The sequence below is a fragment of the Lepisosteus platostomus genome, chromosome 4, assembly GCF_059453375.1.
Source record: "Lepisosteus platostomus isolate fLepPlt1 chromosome 4, fLepPlt1.hap1, whole genome shotgun sequence".
NCBI lineage: Eukaryota > Metazoa > Chordata > Actinopteri > Semionotiformes > Lepisosteidae > Lepisosteus > Lepisosteus platostomus.
Window position 1 is genome coordinate 44,364,137 of NC_142614.1, and position 20,636 is coordinate 44,384,772.

At 36.0% G+C, this 20,636-nt stretch overlaps 1 protein-coding gene across 1 annotated transcript; it reads left to right on the top strand.

Annotated features, from left to right (window-relative positions):
* Positions 1–1,048: 1,048 nt before the first annotated feature.
* On the top strand, positions 1,049–19,931 carry LOC148673214 (endoplasmic reticulum aminopeptidase 2-like). The gene is made up of 19 exons (XM_088629575.1): positions 1,049–1,189; positions 2,014–2,653; positions 2,974–3,112; positions 3,506–3,640; positions 4,995–5,115; positions 5,518–5,672; positions 7,013–7,126; positions 7,700–7,831; positions 9,148–9,279; positions 9,694–9,762; positions 9,931–10,106; positions 10,445–10,524; positions 11,021–11,204; positions 12,010–12,166; positions 13,279–13,463; positions 14,231–14,392; positions 14,922–15,062; positions 18,650–18,731; positions 18,994–19,931. Exons 2-19 carry the CDS (start codon positions 2,151–2,153, stop codon positions 19,144–19,146), a joined length of 2,820 nt encoding a protein of 939 aa, XP_088485701.1. The 5' UTR covers positions 1,049–1,189; positions 2,014–2,150; the 3' UTR covers positions 19,147–19,931.
* Positions 19,932–20,636: the final 705 nt, after the last annotated feature.

The window sequence follows — 20,636 nt, forward strand, 5'->3', positions numbered from 1 at the left end:
AGGACAGTTATTATTAAGTTAATAATTATTGTTTACTTATATTTGTTAATGGAACTTTCATTCATCATTTATTCAGAACACTGGGTACAATTGCACATATATTATAGATCTATCCATTTTCTAACTGCTTTATCCAATGCAGGGTCATGGGGAGCCAGAGACATATATATTATAAATAAGTAAAAAAAATCAATATTATAACAATATGGATTATATACTGTAAATACTGTATTATCACTTGAATATACATAAGAATTTCTCTCCCAAATTAAAAGTTTCTTGTAACAAATTGTAAGTATATGATATAAATATAATGTGATAAAAAATGTGGGATGGCACAATATAAACAATATTGCTTTACTGCCTTAAGGATTTTTTTAAAGTAATTTCAAGCATGAAAACCTTTCTGCAGCATATTTTACTAAATGCACGCTTTAATCTGATTTTATGTTACAGTGGTCACCAGCCCTTTTCCCTGAGAGCCTTAATCCAGTTATTCTTATAGGTAATCCTAAACCACCTGTTGTTTAAAGATCAGGAACACTTGTGAATGTAATTGTTCACTTAAACAAGAAATTTTTCAATGAAGGGGCACACTGGTCCTTGAAGAATGATTTCTGTTCCAAATTATCTTTAAATTGTTTGGCACTGTGGTTGGCATTGCTACCTAATGCTAGCACTGCCATAGGTTCAATTCCTGGCGTATGGAGTTTGTGTGTTCTCCCCACGTTTGCGTGGGTTTTCTCCCACACTCCAAAGACGAGCTGGCAGGTTAATCGTCTATCAAATTGTCCTTTATGAGTATGTCTGTGTGTGCCCTGCGTTAGAAATTAATGATTTAAAGGCTACCTATAAACCCTGCTGTTTAAGGGGCTCTTATGAACCAGAGTTGTTGAACGATTTCTGACGAAGATCTTCAAGTTTCATTTCTTATTTATTTGTGGTACAGGTTTAATATATGACTAGAAATGTCATAAAGATACAGCATTGTTTTTAAGTAGCAAGGAAATAACGTAGTGTGGAGCACTGCGCATTTAAATTACCGATTACGGTTCTTTCGTGATATGTCACGTGCTTCTGAACTCCACTAGCGGCAGGAAGGGGATTGTGGGTCCAATAAGGGAAAGTGAAAATGAAAGCTCAGTGCTTCAGTAGATGTCTGGGCCTGAGTGATGTAGCTGAAATGCAGGTAAATTTGCTAACACTATCGTTACGAATTGAAAGTACTGTTTTGCATTATGTTACTAAAAGCTTGGGTGTTTAATGCACAGTGTTAGTACTATGCATCTTATAAATCTAAAGCAAAGCACAGCTGGACCAACATATGAAAAAGTTCATAACCCATACAACTTAAACTGTAGAAATGAATGGAACTTAGATGCACATTGCTAGCATTAGGAATATATACTATTTTATGAGCCCAGTAAAGCTTACAATTATGCGCGCTTTGTGCGTTAAAAATAAATCCATTGTAGTAAGGGACAAATTAATAAAAATAAAGTAATAAGGTAATGTGTTACTTTGCATATGGTATGTCCGACATTCTTTTTTAAAATACAATTAACAGTAATCGTGTACTCACTTGATCCAGATTCTTCAATTTATTCATTGGCGTGTACTGTATCTATAGGAAGGTTAAAAAAGTTGCGATAATAGTGGCGAGTATGGTGCACCTGTTACGTATCTTGATCATAATCCGCCTAAATACGTGTTAACGCCATTTCCATATACTGTATGCCATAGATGCTGAACTAACTTTTTTTAATCCCCCTACTTCTTCATTTTTAAAAAGTAACCCTTCAATGAAGGACCTTGTAACTGTAATAGTTTTTTTTTTAATTTCCTCAACATTGTATAAGTCTTTTTCTCCCTAAAAATTCCAGTTTTCTGCCCACCTACAGAAGAAATTCGTCATCCAGTCGTGGAACTTGTATTACATATCTACTGTATAATTTCATTTGCTGGCAAAGAATTTCTGCATGCATATTTAAAAAATAATTTATTTTCTTACAGGTTTAACTTCTACACGTTAAAGTATGTTGCTGCTCATTATACATTAACATTAACCCCCACATGCCGATAGTCTCTAACTTTTACATCAACACCAATACTTCTGTTCATCGACAGTTGTTTTATAGCACATCACCACAATGATAGTTTTGTTCATTTTGGCATTTTTATCACATTCTTCTACTGCCACAAGTAAGACGCACGAGGGTAACGGCTCTGTCAGCGAGCAGCCTCGTGTGGATATAAACGGTCTTCAGTTTCCATGGAACAGAATCCGGCTTCCAGACCACGTCATACCTGTCCACTACCACCTGCTCATCCATCCCAACCTGACATCCCTGACTTTCACTGGATCGGTGAAGATCGAGATTGATGTCAAACATAACATCACCTCGGTTGTCCTGCACAGTAAGAATCTCCAGATTACCGTGGCTACCATTCAGGATGAGTTTGGTCATTTCCTGTCACACAGGCCACTGCAGGTGCTAGAGAACCTGCCCCATGAACAGATTGCTGTCCTCTCGCCTAAACCTCTGCTCACTGGGGAAAAGTACTTTGTTCACATTGAATACAAAGCCAATTTGTCGGATGGTTTTTATGGGTTCTACAGGAGTACTTACCAAACAAAAAATGGTGAAACAAGGTACAGTACGTGTTCTTCAATTATACTTTTGATATTACTGTAAATGTAAAACTTAACCGGATGCCTAAATTGCTTTTCGTACTAAATGTAAAATAGTGTTAATTTTTTAAAACCTGGTACAGATGTATTTTATTTCCTATTTAATACCTTTGAAGAAGAATACTATATTATTGATTATTTGTGTCTTTTTGGAGTTGATGTTTGTAGGATCTTATATTCTAACTGTTCTGTTCTTTTTATGCAATGGGTAGTTGTCATTTTATTAATCAAAATTTTGTCATGTGCTAACATGAGTACTTTTTTCTGTCTCCGTTGTTTAGAACGCTGGCATCAACTCATTTCGAACCTACATCTGCAAGAATGGCTTTCCCCTGCTTTGATGAGCCGCATTTTAAGGCCAACTACTCCATTAAAATAAGAAGGGATGATTCACACATCGCGCTGTCTAATATGCCTATTGTATGTACAGCCAATGAATAATGAATATACTAGATATTAAAAACTATTGCATCAAGCATAACAAAATCTCTAAATGATTGTTATAATCATAATTGTACCACAGTCATATAATTTAAATTAAATAGGCTCTTTAAGAAGCAGAGAACTTGGAATACTAAACATTTTTGCCATTAGACCCACTTGTTGCTTCTGAGATTTCTTTAGACTCTGTTGAAATGTTTTACCATACTGAAAGCAGCATGTCTTTCAGTAGAACATTTGACATGCTGTGGTTTTAGAAGCACTATCAAATAAAAATATGAATGAGACTTGTCTGTGTTCGAATGAAATCTTATTTAGTGCCCGGTACAGTACAGTGAGCCTGAGAATGAATTTATGTTTATGTTTTGCTAGGAACGGACAGTTGTTTTGGAAGGTGGACTCTTTGAGGACCACTTTGAAGTGAGTGTCAGGATGAGCACTTACCTGGTGGCCTTTGTTGTGTGTGACTTCAAGTCTGTGAGTGGAAGAACCTCCTCTGGAATTGAGGTAAACTTTTTATCAAATGCTTCTCCCTGTATTTAGGCTCTAAACTTTCAGTAATGATAGTTTTGCTGACAGATTCAGTTGAAAATGTAAATGCTTTTTGGTGCCACATACTTATATTTTTCAATACAATGATCACAGTTCCAAACAATTGTAACTTCCTTGTAGTATTTCTATATTCCTCTATATTCTATATTTCCTCTAGTATTTCTATTTTCACAGAGAGTAAGTAAGTACAGATATTTAGACCTTTGTGAAAGGTCATTCCCTGGCTTGTGACTTCAGTTTTGTACGGTGTACTTGGAAGATGGTCATAGGATGCACAGACTCGGAGAGGTCTGTAGGAATGAAGTATTTTGGAGTAATGACTGTTATTCTACGAACAGATAAGCTGTATATTCCTTAACTTGATCATTAAAGAAATACCCTCTTCCAATAGGATTTATGATGCATTTCTAAAGTGGGTCAATATTTTCTTTTCAGAATAACAGTATACTAATGTAATACAAATACAGTATTGTTGAGTGGGCTTTCCAGCTGTGTTGCTTGATGCCATGCTGGCCAACCTTTAAAATGTTGATTTCTGAGATTGTGGCATTTGGGCAGAGCTAAAGCTCCTTCTTCCAAATAGTTCTTATTTTCATTTGTTAGAACATATGGTCCATGCCAAGGGTACCTATATTTCTGTTATCTCAGCACTTATTTTTACTAATATGCCACTGAAGTAATACATACTAATAAATACTTGCAATTTTATAATTCTGTAGCCAGCAGCTATATCACCCTGCAACTCACAACTGGCAAACCCTCTGAAACTACGCAGGTGTGAGCCTGGTCAGTACCTGGATGGGTGACCTCCTGGGAAAACTAAGGTTGTTGCTGGAGGCAGTACAGGTGTTAGTGGGGCCAGTAGAGGGCAGTCACCATGTGGTCTGTGTGGGTCCTAATGCCCCAGTATAGTGACAGGGACGCTATACTGTAAAAAGGCGCCGTCCTTCGAGTGAGACATAAAACTGAGATCCTGACTCTCTGTTCATTACAAATCCCAGGGTCTTTCTCAAAAAGAGTAGGTGTGTAACTCTAGTGTCCCAGCCAAATTTCCCTTTGGCCTTTATCAATCATGGCCTCCTAGTAATTCCCTCTATGAATTGGTTTCATCACTCTCTGCTCATCCCCGCTGATAGCTGGTGTGGTGAGCGTACTATGGCTGCTGTTGCATTATCCAGGAGCTGCACGTTGGTGGTGGTGGAGGGGAGTCCCCATTATCGATAAAGATTTTTGAGTGGAGTGTCCAGAGCTAGAGTATATAATGAGCTAGAGTATATAAGTGTAAGGATTTTTTTTCTTGTTCCTTCAGGTTTCCATTTTTGCTGTCCCAGACAAATGGGCCCAAACCCATTATGCCCTTGAAGCTGCGGTGAAACTCCTGGAGTTCTATGAACAGTATTTTAACATCTACTATCCACTGCCAAAGCAGGGTAAACATAACTGTGCGGGTTGAGGAAGGCTTTGATTTTCTTTGATTTAATTCAACTTCTGTATGCTGCTGTGTTTTTAAGCTGTTCATCATAAATCATTGTTAGCTTTCACAAAACACTGTGAAATAGTGAAAATCATCAGTAATAACAAAAATAGTTCGAATTCATTTGGACAGTTTCTGCCCATGTTGAATAAGATTTTCTATTCATGGTTAGTACAATTGTTTCTTCTAGAGCATAGGGTGTTTTAAACATCAGTGATCTTTGTGTTATCATTCCAGCTGAACTCTCATTTGCATATTGGAGTCGGCAGTGAGATCAATCAAGATTAATGTGGCCTTTGATTAAAGATTAGATTATTTTTGTAAACTGTACTTGCTTCTCTGTCCTCTCCTGTTTTAGATTTGATTGCTATCCCTGACTTCCAGTCAGGAGCCATGGAGAACTGGGGTCTGACCACATACAGGGAAACTGCTTTGCTGTTTGATCCTGAGACCTCATCTGCCTCAGATAAGCTTTGGGTCACCATGGTGATAGGACATGAACTGGCTCATCAGGTACTGTAGGTGTTGCGTTTTATTGATGTAGACCTGCAGATGGAGGTGAGAGTAAAAAAACCTTTTATCTCTAACTTGACATCAGATTTGTTTATTGCAGTCATTTTAGTACTTTTAAACCAGAGCCAGAGATTTGTTTTTAATTCAAACGATGACATTTAACATATGTTTGGCTTTAGGACCTTCTGTCTAAAGAGTTAAGATTTGTTTTTGTACTTGTTCTAATGGCAAAGTTAAAAACCTGCTCTAAGTTCTTCAGTAAGTACAGATATTTGGATACAAAAGTATTAAAAGGGGAACTGCAGTGCTATTTTTATATTTGGGGGTTAGAAAGAATCTGCATTTCAACCCACAATGAAAGAAACATGTACACGGTAACTTGTAAAACCTCCAATTTACATCACATAATAGATAACATTTCCCGGTACTGTATGTCCAGCACTATATTCTGCGATGATGGATGAGGCAATCAAACTTCCAAGGAGTTGAAGTGGCCCTATTACATTGTAAACAAGCAGTCTTGTGAATACATCTCTTTTAATCCAATAGAAATATTACTCTCGGGTTTGAGACGGTTTTGCCAATAAATACAGTACCTGCTAACTCTGCACGCTGTTCACATTGGAGCATTTCTGCAGTGAAACGTCTGCTCCACAACCTTACTTCTTGCACTTATATTCACATAACATCAGTTATTACAGTGAATAATGAGCAGGAAGGGCCGCTTCACATTGCAATTCCTGCAAACTCTGGCTTTTGTCCATGGCAAAACCAGCGGTTTGTGTCAACATAGCGACCACAAGGTACTTTCACAAAGTTCACTACTTTGTGTTCACTTGGGAAATTGTTTTTGCTACTGAGACAGGTCTGAAAAATTGAGATTGTAGTTCCCTTTTAAATCCCTTGTAGAGAACTCAGAAAGACCACTAGAGGGAGCTAAAGGTCAAAAGAAAAATGTATCCCTTTAGTTGTTAGTTAATCTAAACTACTGTGCTACCATCCAAGAAAGCTACAGATTTAGTTTAGTCAGAGTGGTCATGTTTTTGAATGCTGGTTTGTCCTTTTGTTACCAAAAAGTACAAAATTGAAATGGTGTTCTACTGTTACATTTGCAAACTAAGCACCAAGCCATACAGTTTTCTGGAAAAGATTACATTGGGAAGATGGATAATTTAATTCCAATAAACTAACCCCTAACATGGGAGGGCTGTTAAGAAAATCACAGCTCTTAGCTAAGTGAAAGTAAATGTTGTCAACAAATATAGTGTTTATAGCTGTATATGATTTTACTCCTCGGCTTAGAGAGAACTGCTTGTGATTTCACTTTTTTCTCTTCCCAGTGGTTTGGCAACCTTGTAACAATGGAGTGGTGGAATGATATCTGGCTGAATGAGGGATTTGCCAGATACATGGAATTTGTTTCAGTAGATGCCACGTACCCTGAGCTGAAAGTGGTGCGTTGCATTTCTAGTAACCTGTAGATTTTGTTTAGGATAATGATGAAACAGAATGCATCATTATTCCATATTTCAAACATCGCATCTATCCATTTTTTAAGCACTACTTCCCATTCAGGGTTGCTGGGGAGCCGGGTACACAATGGATGTGGGCACACACCCAGACATGCATACACTCACACAGGGCCAGCTCTCCCAGAAGTCAATTAACATACCAGTATGTCTTTGAACTATGGGAGGAAACCCACATGAAAACAGGGAGAATATGCAAACTCCATGCAGATATCATCCCAGGGCCCCAGCACTGCAAGGTCCTAATGCTAATCATTGGGCCACTGCGCTGTTTCAAATATCAAATAAAAGTTAGAATTAATTAAATAAATAACTTTGTTGCAATTCAGTGCGTGTGAAGTGAATTGTTTATGTCGTGTTTCTAAAATTATGTGAAATATTGAAATATTTTAATTCTCATTGGTAGTAGTTAAAATTGTTTTAGAAGACCTTTTGAAAATGGATTTTTAGAACTCCAGGATCCTCACTGAATGTATTATTATATCTATTTCTCTGCAGGAGGATTACTTATTGGACACTTGCTTTGCAGCAATTGGCAGGGATTCCCTGAACTCCTCACGGCCCATATCCAGCGCTGCTGAGAACCCCACTCAGATAAAAGAGATGTTTGACACTGTGTCCTATGACAAGGTACCATTTGTTTTATAATAATAATAATAATAATAATAATAATAATAATAATAATTAATTGCTTACACTTATATAGCGCTTTTCTGGACACTCCACTCAAAGCGCTTAACACGTAACCAATGTACAGCATCCACCTGGATGATGTGACAGCTGCCATAGTGCACCAGAACACTCAACACACATCAGCTATCAGTGGGGAGGAGAGCAGAGTAATGAAGCCAATTCATTGATTTTTTTTATTCAGGAAAAAAAACCTTTATTCAGGTTTTGCTTTATTCAGGAAAGGAATGAAGTGTTAACTGTCTGAAAGCTTCCATCAGATATTTTGTCATTAAATTTTTAAACATTATACTAATGTGTGTATTTACCAGTTCTCCAGACTTAAGATCATTAGAAGGCTAGGATTGAATGGAGTCCATTCAGCCTGTCTTCTTAGTCGGTTTAGCTTGCAAATAGTCTAGTGATCTCAGAATCCATCTATTCTTTTTAAAGGGGTTGTCTTCTATCGTTGTAAAAATGACAGTTTCCTTTTTGTTGTAACATGTAGGCAAGAGAATGTGTTGTATTTGAGATGTTATTTGTTATAGGTTTGTTGGTGGTGTGTAAGAAGGGCTTTTTTAACTCTGTCTCTTCTGGATACAGTTGTTCAGGCTTGTTGTAAATACGTCTATTCTGTATTTAGATAGACGCAAACATCTATTTGCAAATTTACTGTTATACTTTGAAACCAATGTTTGCTTCACATCATGTCATGGTTAGCATGGTATTTTACGTTCTCTTTTATAAATGTTATAACACTGATCCTGTGGTATTCCAAAAGTATGTTCTCTCCAGTCTACAGCAACAGCTTTTGTTTGTACTGTTTTCTGATCTTTAACCAATTGTTTATCCATGTAAGCACAGAAACGTGAATTCCTTAGCTATCCTTAGTGAAGGATTAGTCTTTCAGAAAGGTTTTGATAAATTACTGTTTGCAAGTCAAAATACATTGTCTTATGCCTTATCTTTTGCATGTGGTGCTTGTTTAAAGAAATCTAGTAAGTAGTTTAGGAACAATCTGCATCTTCTAAATCTGTGCTGACTATCTCCTATTTAATGGTTTTCATTTAAATGCTCTGCTAATTTGGTTAAATTTTAATTAAAAGATATAATTGAGGTAAGGCTGATCTGGAAATCACTGTCTCTGTTTTATTCCCTTTAAGAAACATTAGGTACACCCCTCCTTTAAGAGCCAATTCAAACTTAATTTTTCATTTCTTCAAACAAAAAAGTATACAATAACTGCTTTTAATTTTTTTTTGTGTTTGAAACTTCAGGGAGCTTGTATCCTTCACATGTTGAGGAACTTTCTGACAGATGACGTTTTCCAGAGTGGAATTGTCCGTTATCTCAGGAAATTCAGCTACAAAAATGCCAAGAATGAAGATCTATGGAACAGTATTGCAAATGTATCATTTCCTCTTTTGAGTGTTTGTACTAGAAAAACAATAGATAATCAATAACAAGGCATTCACATGACTACAGCAGGTTTTAAAAAAATATATTTACACTTAACATCAGATAGCAAATAGCAGGGCAATATAAACTCCTTTAAAGAATGAAATGTTATGATAAAATATGAAAAAAAAGTGGGTGTCATTCCTTATATACTGTATAATACATAAAGTAAACAAACTGTGATAGTGAAACAAAATAGTATAAGATATCTAAAAAGGGACCATAAACTGTAAATTTTAGTCAATATTTTATTTGAGATATTGTGGTTTGATTTATTAAATTTACTACATCAATAAAAATGAATATAGAAAACTAATGTCATTTTCAGTCTCATAGAGGACATTAAATCTTGCTTGTCATTTCAGACTTGCAGTGAGGAAGACTTTACTTCAGGAGAGTTCTGCTACAGCAGCAGTCAAGCTACAAAGAATGCAGTAAGTAAAATCTTAAATGGAAGGCATATTCTTTGTGAATTATTTAAAAAAAAATTGGGGATTGAAATTTTTAAATTATGAAGAACTGGAATATTGTATGCTGTTGATTGCTGCATGGTATTATTGGTCTGGAAATGTATGCAATTGGCTTCTGTGTGTTTTCCAAAGTACCGATATGCTGGAGAGCACCTTGACTTGAAGGAAATGATGAACACATGGACATTGCAGAAGGGAATTCCCCTGATTATTGTGAATCGCATAGGAAATGTGGTCACACTCAGACAGGAGAGGTTCTTAAAGACTGTTCTGCCCTCTGATCCCTCATGGAATTCTGAGCAGCAGGGGTAAGAACAAACCTTAATCTTACAAGACAAGGTCGTCTGTACAGAATGTAGCGCTATTGCTGTGTTGAATTTCCCCTGTGCAGAGCAGCTAAAAACTGGTCAGTGTCTTTTGAATGCGTTTATCACATTTTAACTTCTGAATACAGTTCAACATAGTGGGACATTATCTGAATGAGGTTAATACTTTTGCAAGGCTCTGTATATTTATAAGAGTTAGAGGAGTGGTGATGGAATACAAACAGGGTGGAAAGAGGGGCTTCAGAATACACTGAATATTAAATGCTAATTTCTAAAAGCAATTTAGCAAACTTGTTTTTGTGTTTTAAAAACCATTCCAGTTACTTGTGGCATGTTCCATTGACATACATGACAAGCAACTCCAGAAAAATTGGAAGATATTTGCTGGAAACAAAATCAGGTAATAGCACTTTTATATATACAGTAAAACATTAGACCATTTTAAAGGCTTACTTTTACAATACTCTAGTTGTCACATGCTTTTAGTTGTTTGCAGTGAAAGTCGTAAAATTTACAAAATTGCAATAGAGGTACCAATTTTGCTGGAAAAATGTATCACAGTTGCCATCAGCAATACTTTCCTTGTACCAATTTTATGTTATAGACCTATCCAATTTGTAATGACCAAATTGATTTAAGCTTTGACATTATAGCAAGAGTTGCATACTGCAATGGGAAAATGAGGACTTGCAAACAAGCTCCGTTGACTCACCCATCTGAAATAGCTTTTCCTCCTGTCATAGGCAATAAGCTCTGCAGTGCCCAACAGGAGAGTTAGTATTCCCTGGAGGAGCGGCACATCTTTGTCTGTAGCGTCACTGCAACCCTGCAGATTGCAGAACGAACCCCAAACATTTATAGTTTGCAACTACATATCACTTACTTTGATTCCGTAGATACGGTTGAAATGGAGGAAGAGGTGAGCTGGGTGAAGTTTAACACAGATATGAATGGATATTACATTGTGCACTATGAAGGGGATGGATGGGACTCCCTGATAAACCTGCTTAATAAGAACCACACTGCTGTGAGCTATAAGGACAGAGCTAACCTTATCCACAATGCATTTCAGCTTGTCAGGTAAGATATATACAGTGTACTGTACACTCACTGGTCCGAATCTGCCATAGTAAACCTCATCAGCTATAACAGTTGTGAGCAGCAGGAACAGCTTGAACGAGACCTGAGCACAGTTGGTGGTCCAACATGATTTTCCATTTTGAATCCCAATTTGAATCTTGCAGAATAACCTGCAAGCGTATTGGTTATAGGTGGCACTGAACAGTTTTTTCCCAAAAGCTATAGATTGAAGGTGATTTCTGGAGGTCTGACTCCTGCTTCACAAGTTAGCCGTGCATTAGTTGCCACTGAGAGTCTATTAATTTGATGGAAGTTCCCTACTGTCATTGATTTACTTATTGGTTTGATGAGACTTTTCTAATTTTTACAGGGTTTTCTCCTATTTTTCTTAATTATCTCTGTGTAAATGTCTTAATTGATCAAGAGACATCCTGAAAAACATTTTTCAGCCTAAAAAGGCAGTGCCCACCAATGACAAGAAAATGAACACCTATATGATGTAGAAAAAAATCTGAAAGTACTTTTAAAAAATGTAAATCAGGTAGTAGTGGTTAAATAACTACATATGTGCAGTTTTAAAGTAGTTGTATCTTTGGGAAATGAAAAGCAAAAAGTGAGTCTTGTTTAAATATTTCCCCACAGACTTGGTTTTTCTTTAGGTTTACAGTTTTTAAGACATCGTGTAAACATTTGTAGTTTTATCTCAAGATGTATTATTTTAACGTGATGATGAATGAGAACATGCTTAAAACAATTCTGTACTGAATACTTTAGTATATTTTGTGTTTAACAAATTATTATCCAGTGCAGGGAGGCTGTCACTGAATCAAGCCCTTGATCTTACTCGCTATCTGAGCCACGAAACTCACAATGTCCCGCTGCTGCAAGGTCTTGGTTATTTAGAGGTCTTCTTCAGAATGATTGAAAGAAGGAACATTCCTGATGTCACTCAAAACCTTAAGGTATGCTTTAACATAATGTGCTAGTACTATTGCATCTTTGCTTAATTGCTATTACCTGCCTCTGTTTTGTTTTGAGACAGGTATAATGAAATGAGTCCATTATTGGTCTCATGGGTAAATGCATTTCAAGCTATTTTCATTTTCCTAAGGATGAGCTATGTCTCCTCATCCCTGCTGATATCATGTTTTAATAAAATCTGAATACTATTTACTTGCCTTAAAATTTGAAGAATTCTAGCATTTGATGCTTTAAAGACCAAAGCATTACAATATGTGCTTTGGTAACCCTCGTGTCACTGTTTTATTTCTTTATTTGACTTTGAATTCAATCTGGCAATTTTGCCCCCTTGCAGTTTTTATTGCAACATCTGTGGATCTGTGAATGTTGTTATAGCTAAGGTTCAGTTTCCTTGTACAACACAAAATGCAGAAGGATTTTGTTCCTCTCTACTTTTATAGTAAAAAGTATACAATCTATACTACATTTTTTCAATAATGTCTTTAAGCTTTACAGAACTTTACTGTATAAACAAGTAGTTCAAGTTAAAATGCACTGCATCTAAAACAACTTAAATTTTCCTTAAAAGGTTTCCTAATCTACTAATCAAAGATATTTAGATGCTTATATGAACAGTTCTTCTCTTGGTTTTCACAAAGTTTTTGCTGGTATTTATAATCACATCTGAAAAAAACATGGTGAAAGTCGGACAATTAGATATATCTAGATAGAAATATCAGCCACAAAGATACTCAAATCAGTTTAATATTTTTGTATTTGCTGGATCTTTTAGACCTTGTTCTGTTTTCATTAGCTTATCAGAGAACGTATTGGGAACATTTCAATCAATGAAACAAACAGCAGTGTGGACCAATGTTTACTTGATCAAAGTTCACTTTCTTGCTCAAACAGCACATTACTACTTTAATACATGATTTGAAAAAGAAATAATAACAGAAATTAGGCAACTTTCATTCACTTGCGTGATTTGTGGCTTTGGGTTGTGTAACAAAGCAGCTAGATGTAAACTGAAGGCCTGAACATTTTGTTTGGGTAGTGTTGAAATGAATCCTGTTCCTGCATTTCAATTAAAGTGACTGTCACTCTTGTACAGAATTATATCTTGCAGTATTTTAACCATGTGATCGACAAGCAAACATGGAGTGATGAAGGATCGGTGTCAGACAGGAGGCTTCGTTCAGCCGTCCTCGAACTGGCATGTGACCTTGGATATCCTCCGTGTGTAAAAAAGGCAAATCACCTCTTCAGTGAATGGGTTGGATCTAACAGCACAATCAGGTTCTTGAACATCAACCCTCTTTTTAACTATGGAAGTTATTTTCTTATAGCTACTTTGTATACCATTTCTTTCTAAAAAGTCTAATACCATGTGCACTGTAAGTTATAGAACGAATGAGATGTATTGTAGTCCTCTTAGTATCAGAAGTCTTCCTGGTGTTGTTGCACAAAATAGTAAATGCATATCGGCCACTTCTGAGAGTCTGTCCTCTTTTTAAATAAAAAGCAAAAAGCATTATTTTTTGGGTTTTATTGCTAAAGCTTTACAGTTTCTGCACCCTCTTTAGTTCCAATGGTTTGTGTTGAGTTTAGTGTATTTTGAAGTTCAAGTAGGTATCTGCATCAGCATGCGTAGGCTACAAAAGAACAAGTAAAGGTTTATTCCATGCTGAAAAGAAAAGAGAACCAATGTTTCAGCTGTGGAGCCTTCTTCAGGTGTCTCACCTGTGTCACACCTGAAGAAGGCTCCAAAGCTGAAATGTTGTCTGTTTTCTTTTCAGCATAGAATAAACCTTTACTTGTTCCTTAAGTGTATTTTTGTCTTGACTTTTCTCAAATAGCACACCATGCTACTATTACAAACTGAAATTTCATCAAAATCTTAGACATAAAATAGACTGAGTTTCACTACTTCCATTTATGCTAGCTTTTTAATGTTTTTAATGGTGCTCAGTAGCCATTTACCATTTACTATATCTATTTATACTGGTAATTTAAAGAGGTTGTATGAGATGATTAGTTACAGGAGGTGTTTTTTGTTTTTACAGTTTACCCACTGATGTGACTGAAACGGTTTATTCTGTTGGAGCTCAGAGACCAGAAGGATGGACCTACCTCCTAGACAAGTATCAAGTATCCTTATCAGGGACTGAGAAAGACAAAATTTTGGGTGCATTAGCAAGCAGTATGGATTCTGAGAAGCTATCAAGGTATATAAGAATTTCACAATATCGTATTAAATATTCTTTAGTTTTATTCTTTGTTTAGTTTGAACAATATGTATGATCACATATCCATGTAACTCTTCTGTATGTGAGTTTGATGTTCCTTATAAAGTAAGCATAAATCAAGCAAAATGTATCTGCCTACCAATTAAAGTGAAACATGTGGTACAAGATTAATGAGAAGGAAAAAAAAATTACCTCCCATATATCCAAAGAAAGAGGCAAAATTAAGCCCTGCAACCTTGTTGAAATACTTTACAAAAAGTGATGGATGCTTTAAAGTAATGCTTCCATATTGAGCTGCTCAGTTCCTAAATTGACCTACTCGCGTCACAGTTCCTTTTAATGCTGTTATTTTGGACATTCCCCAATGTCAGTTCAGGAGGCTTTTTTTCATAACCATATTAACTATAAGAGATGTTATTTTGACTCAATTAACCTTTGCTTTGGGAAAATATAGGTGATTACAGTATAGATTGCGTACACATTAACAGTGAATCTGATTTCTTTGTAGATTGCTTGATCTGGGATTGGAAGGTGTTGTGATAAAGTCACAAGACCTCTCCTCACTTATCTACAGAGTGAGCAGAAATCCTACCGGACACTTCATAGCTTGGAATTTTGTTAAGAAGCACTGGAATCAGTTGGTGGAAAAGTATGTATGATTATTACTTTTTTTATAATTCTTCACGAATCTTACTATGTCCAAGCCTAAATAAAGCTCATGAACATCTTTCAGTTAAGCTCTTGGGGTGAGTTTCAAATCATGGAACATCCAAATTGTTTTAGATGTCTGTTTTACACCTTTTCCCCTGTTACCATAACCACGGTACTTTCAGTTTTGAGGCAGTAACATAACTATGAGCAGGGCAGTGAGAGTTTGTGGGAATAGTGAATACTGTAAATGGACCTCAGTCTTCCAGCAATGTTCATGATAAAACTGATGTCATTTTCCTGTAAGACTTCTTCCTTATTACACCAATGCCAGAAAGGAGGAACATTTTATGATAAAGACCAATAGGACACTGGAAATGATATACTCATATACTGTGTACCTGCCTCGTTTCCTGATTATAGGGACTGAGATGGGCAAGTCGTTAAGATTCAAAACTGCACCCTTTCTGCTTTTTTAGCATTCTGTTTTTTTAAACTTCATTTTAAAGTGTTTTGCAAAAGACACGTTGACTATCCTGCAGTTCCCAAAGGTCACATTTGACCCCTGAAAATATAATCACTTCCTGCTTGGTCAACAGGGACAGTGCTAGAAAATAGTCAACAAGAGATGACTTGATGCCATAGTGCATTAGTTCTCAAACTTTTTGGACCAAGTACCACCCCTAATCCAACCAAAGCATCCAAGTACCACCTACAAGTCATCATCTCATAGGAACCCCAGAAATTCTCAATGACCAACATGAGCGTGTGTGCACTCACACTCATACATACATATAATAAATATTATAATAATAACACTTTAAAGGTGGCTTCGCAAAGTGTTTTACAGAAAAAAACAGTAACAACAACAAATAAAAATAATAAAAAAGCACCATTTCAGTGAGAGGGGTGAGCCTGTTTAGTCGAGCAAAGCAGATGTGAATTAATTTTTCGAGCCTTGATACAATTCACAACAGAGTCTAACAGATTTTAAATCGTCAGGCATTTTCTTGACCGCAAAAGTCTCACGGTGGATTTTTCAATGCGTCCATTCATTTCTGCAGCAACCTCTCTAATTCGTGCAACTACACCGGTGTGTCAGCTTGTCATCGCTCTAGCACCGTCTGTACAAACTCCGACACATTTTATCCAATCGATGCCATTCTCTTCGATAAATTCATTCAGAAACTGAAATATGTGCTCTCCTGTAGTTCCTGTTGGTAGTGGCTTACAGAACAGAAAGTCCTCATGGGACATGCCCTCAAACTCATATCTAACGTAAACGAGCAAGTTGGCCAAATCAACTACAGACTCATCTAATTGCAGTGAAAAACATCTGTTCATCTTAACGCGCTCTATCAGCATACTTTTTATATAATCCTTCATTTTAATAATTCTATGAGTGACTGTGTCTTTCGGTGGGCAGCAGGTCGAGCTGTTTAGCAGCCTTTTCTCCACACATAATACGTGTCAGCTCTTTTGCCAACGGTAAATAAGGTTCTTCAAAAATAGTGTGGCTTACCTGCTTTAGCAATCCGCAAGCTTGCATTTTTCCGCGTTTCCGTTTTTATTTCCGTATTTATTTTAAGTTTTTATTTCATGCGCATGGAAGCGAAACACAGAGACGCTTAGTGTATTTTTCTCAAATTAACTTAGAACAGTTCTTAAATCTTTTTCTGTTATCTATCATGCTTTCCTGTGCTCACAAGATTACCAGCAATCGTAGCACGTATTTCTATGCATTCCTGTGCTTACGACATTGGCATTGTTCCAAAATCACGCACATTCTCCTACCTCCCTATTTGCTGGAGATACAGTAGCTTTTTTTTTAAATACAATTGGTCACTTGCGTCCATAGCACGCATTCCTATAGAGTGGTATAGAATTACAGAGTATCTCTTGTGTCCACTGAAGTATTAGCGCACACTGTATCGTAGTACATAGGCTGTGTATTCGACACGTATTAAAATATAAAATATGAAAACCCGGCCCGATTTTTCAGCGCACACAAGACAGTTCCAGGGTCATTTGGCGTACCACCTGGCGACACTCCGCGTACCGATGCAGGTACGCGTACCACAGTTTGAGACCACTGCCAAAGTATATTCATAAAAACTGGGAATGTAATGCTTCAGTGATTGACCACTTACAGTATGCTTGTATTGCATAAATAGTACAACTATTTAATAAATCATCAGATATTTTCAGTGATAGTGTAAAAAAACAGTGCCTGTGAAATAGGTTCAAGATCCTCAACAGGGTCCTGCAATATCATGCATTTTTTTCAGCTAAAGCAGTGCTTTCCTAATGTCCCATTAAAATAGACTGTTAGAATTACACAATAGAGATTTCCACTACAAATTTCAGCACAAATAAGACATGAACTGGAAATATTCCTTTATATGCCAGATGAGCATATAGCATTTGCCTAGGGGTATCCAATCAAAGTGTGAAAATTGCCCTTAAATAACTGGTTTCATTTCTTTCCCTCCATATATTATTCTCTGTTTATTATAAACCTGTTTATTCAGAGGTACAGTATCATACCAAATGCAGTCCTACATAGAGGATCTAGGAATTACTATTAAAAAATGTGATCCTAATGATCTTAGGATCTGATCTGTTTTTATTGTATCTGTTCTGCATCTGGCGATTATGATCTTAATTCATTTGCAAAGCTCTAATACCTACAGTAATACAGATGTGGTAAAGACTATCTAATCTAAGGATCTAAGTTCCTACAGTAAGTTCCTCATGGGTCTTATTCACATTGTCAACCACACGCAATTTGGAGGTCCATGAAATCAGTACCATATATTGTCATAATATTATGTTTGTAGTATCTGTGAAACAGCAATAAAGGTGTGTAACGGCAATAAAGGTAGTACAGTAGGATCTCTTGGAGATTACACGAGGGTAGCTGTATTCTGTAGTTGTAAGAAAAGTAAATTGATGAATTTTATATATTGTTATATAAAGCATATACTTAATTCAAAACAAACTATATCAACCAAATGTTTAAAATAAATGATTAATACTTGATTTACCATACTGACGCAGCTGCTTCATATGAAAACTTTAAAAAAATCTGTGTTGTTTTAAAAAGTTGTTACATCACATTTCGGAAATGTTTTTACAGATACTTTTATTGTTTGCATTCTTTCTAATGGAATTATGTAATAACTTGAAATCCTCAGGTATTTACATATATACATAAACTCTCCGGTTAAATAGATATCACTGAATTGTTTTATACAAAAGGCTGTATTTTGAACATGCACATAATTTTCCCACTGGACCTTTTAAGTTCATGTTCAGAAATTTAGTTTTCTTAAGGTCTTGAATTTTCTGTTTTACTTCCTGCAATTTATAATGTGCCCATGTTGTTGCAAGTTTCCTCAGGTTTCACAGTGTATGTGCCTGCCACTTAATTGAGAAACTACAATTTAATATCCACTAAATGTTGGGCATTGGCAGTATACCTCTTAGGACATTGGCTGTATACCTTTATGGAGGCGTTTTGTAACACAGTATCATATAGCATTGTCTCTGACTGGTCTTCAAATTTGTCTTAATCTGTCCCCACAGATTTCAGCTGGGATCTTTCTGTATACGGAATATCATTATTGGCACAACAGCTCAGTTTTCCTCTAAAGAAGAGCTTGAGGAGGTACTGTAAAAATATCAAAATTGGTTTGGTTGTATCCTGGCTCCAGTGAGAATGTGTGTCAGTTAAACACGCAGCGTACTTAACTGGAGTCATTGTAAAAAGAACCTAAACAGTGAGAGGAAAGAAGTGAAAGACACAGTGCTAATCAAAATATATTTTTTGTCTTCTACGTTAACTGAATACCAAATAAGTTGTATAAAAAGTTTTCTGTTTTGCAAGTGCATATCCCAGCATAAATTGAAATCTTGTTTTTTTTTTCCAGGTGAAGTTGTTCTTTGAATCCATACAGGAGCACTCTTCTCAGCTTCGGGTTACACAAGTTGCTCTGGAGAATCTTGAAAAGAACATCAGGTGGCTGGAGAGGAATCTGGAGCCTATGAGGAGCTGGTTACTGAAGAACTTGCAGGAAGCATAAGTTATTTTGGAAGATGTGTAGTGCATTGTTATTTGCCGAATTTGTACGTAATTTGAATGCTACCGTGAGACATTTCAGGGCTTAAAAGTAGGACGTTAGGTTTTTTGGCAGACAATACATGATAGGTTTCTTATTTAAAATCTTTAGTTTATGAGATACAGAATAGATCTACAGCCATTTATTGGATTTTTCTGAATACACAACCCCAATTTAGACATTGCTTCTGGCTTAGAAGTTTGTCATTTATAAATCCACTATTTATATAGAACATATTTTTTTAGCTAAAGGTTAAGCACACAGGTATTAAAATTGGCACTAACTAAACATTAGCAGTCTTAAAATAGGTTGGTTTCAGTTAATTGGTAACCCAGGACTACATTGGTTTTCAGTTTTGTATATTTTGGAGATTTGCTTTACTTTTTAATAAAACATGATGTGATAATGGTAATCAAGGTAATATTATATGCCTTAGAAACTGATGTCTTTGTATTAGAAACAAAAGCAATAAATGACAAATGTTTGATATGGGGAAAAACATGGCAGGTTGCAAAATGTGCTGTTTTTTTTTTCTTGGATGTGCTTTAATCTTTACTTTTTTCTCTTTGTGCTTTTGACATCAAAAGTCTTTACAGTAATTTCATTTATTTTTGATTTACAGAAAGTCATTCACTATTAATGAATCACACTCCAAACCTGTCCTATGACAGTATTCTACCTATTTACAGATGTTCTGCTTTTGTATAGAAGTTTCATAATGTTTTATACAATAAAGTTCTGTGAAAATATACAGTAGCTGTCTCCCATCTTTTTATATACTTTAGAACGTTGCCTTTTTTTGCCTTACATTTTTACCATCTTCTTGTTTCTTAACTTTGTAATAGGTTCCAACACTTAGGCACAACTCTCAATGCAAGTATGAAATTTATGGGTTTTGGAGGTGTGCATGTTTTGTCGTTGGTGGAAAGATTGTATGCTGTGCCGAGAAAATCGTAATCTTTAACTTTGGTTTGATTCCCTTTCTGCTGCTTTTTATACAATTGTGTTGTACAACTGATAAAGAAATATGTGGTGTGCATCAGCACAAGCCCTTATGGTATTTTTGTAAATATTGCTCTGAAAATGTATGCAACAAACCTGATTAAAATTATATGCTTCCCTAAAGACTGTTTTTCTACATTCTCACAAATACAGAGGCTAGATTTTTGTGTATTATATAATTTTGTACTTGGCATAAATTAGCTGACAATGTCTACGAACTATAGAATACAGTCATAATGTAGTGCCTTTTTACATTGAACATTAAGAGATCAATCTGTTACCTTACTCCTAATTTAAAAATTGTGACCAGTTTAAACTGTCAATGAATCAATAATTCTTCAACGCTGCAGGGTTATTTGTAATTTGAGATGCTGTATTAAAATGGGCAATACCCCCTATCTGTAATATTTGATTCTGTTCTTCTTCGCTAATAAATATTCTTTACCTGTTAT

Excerpts from the sequence above, each read along its gene's own strand:
- LOC148673214 (XM_088629575.1), top strand. The coding sequence starts at position 2,151 with ATGATAGTTTTGTTCATTTTGGCATTTTTATCACATTCTTCTACTGCC. Across the intron at positions 3,113-3,505 it reads CGCTGTCTAATATGCCTATT|GAACGGACAGTTGTTTTGGA; the intron begins GTATGTACAGCC and ends ATGTTTTGCTAG. Across the intron at positions 12,167-13,278 it reads ATGTCACTCAAAACCTTAAG|AATTATATCTTGCAGTATTT; the intron begins GTATGCTTTAAC and ends ACTCTTGTACAG.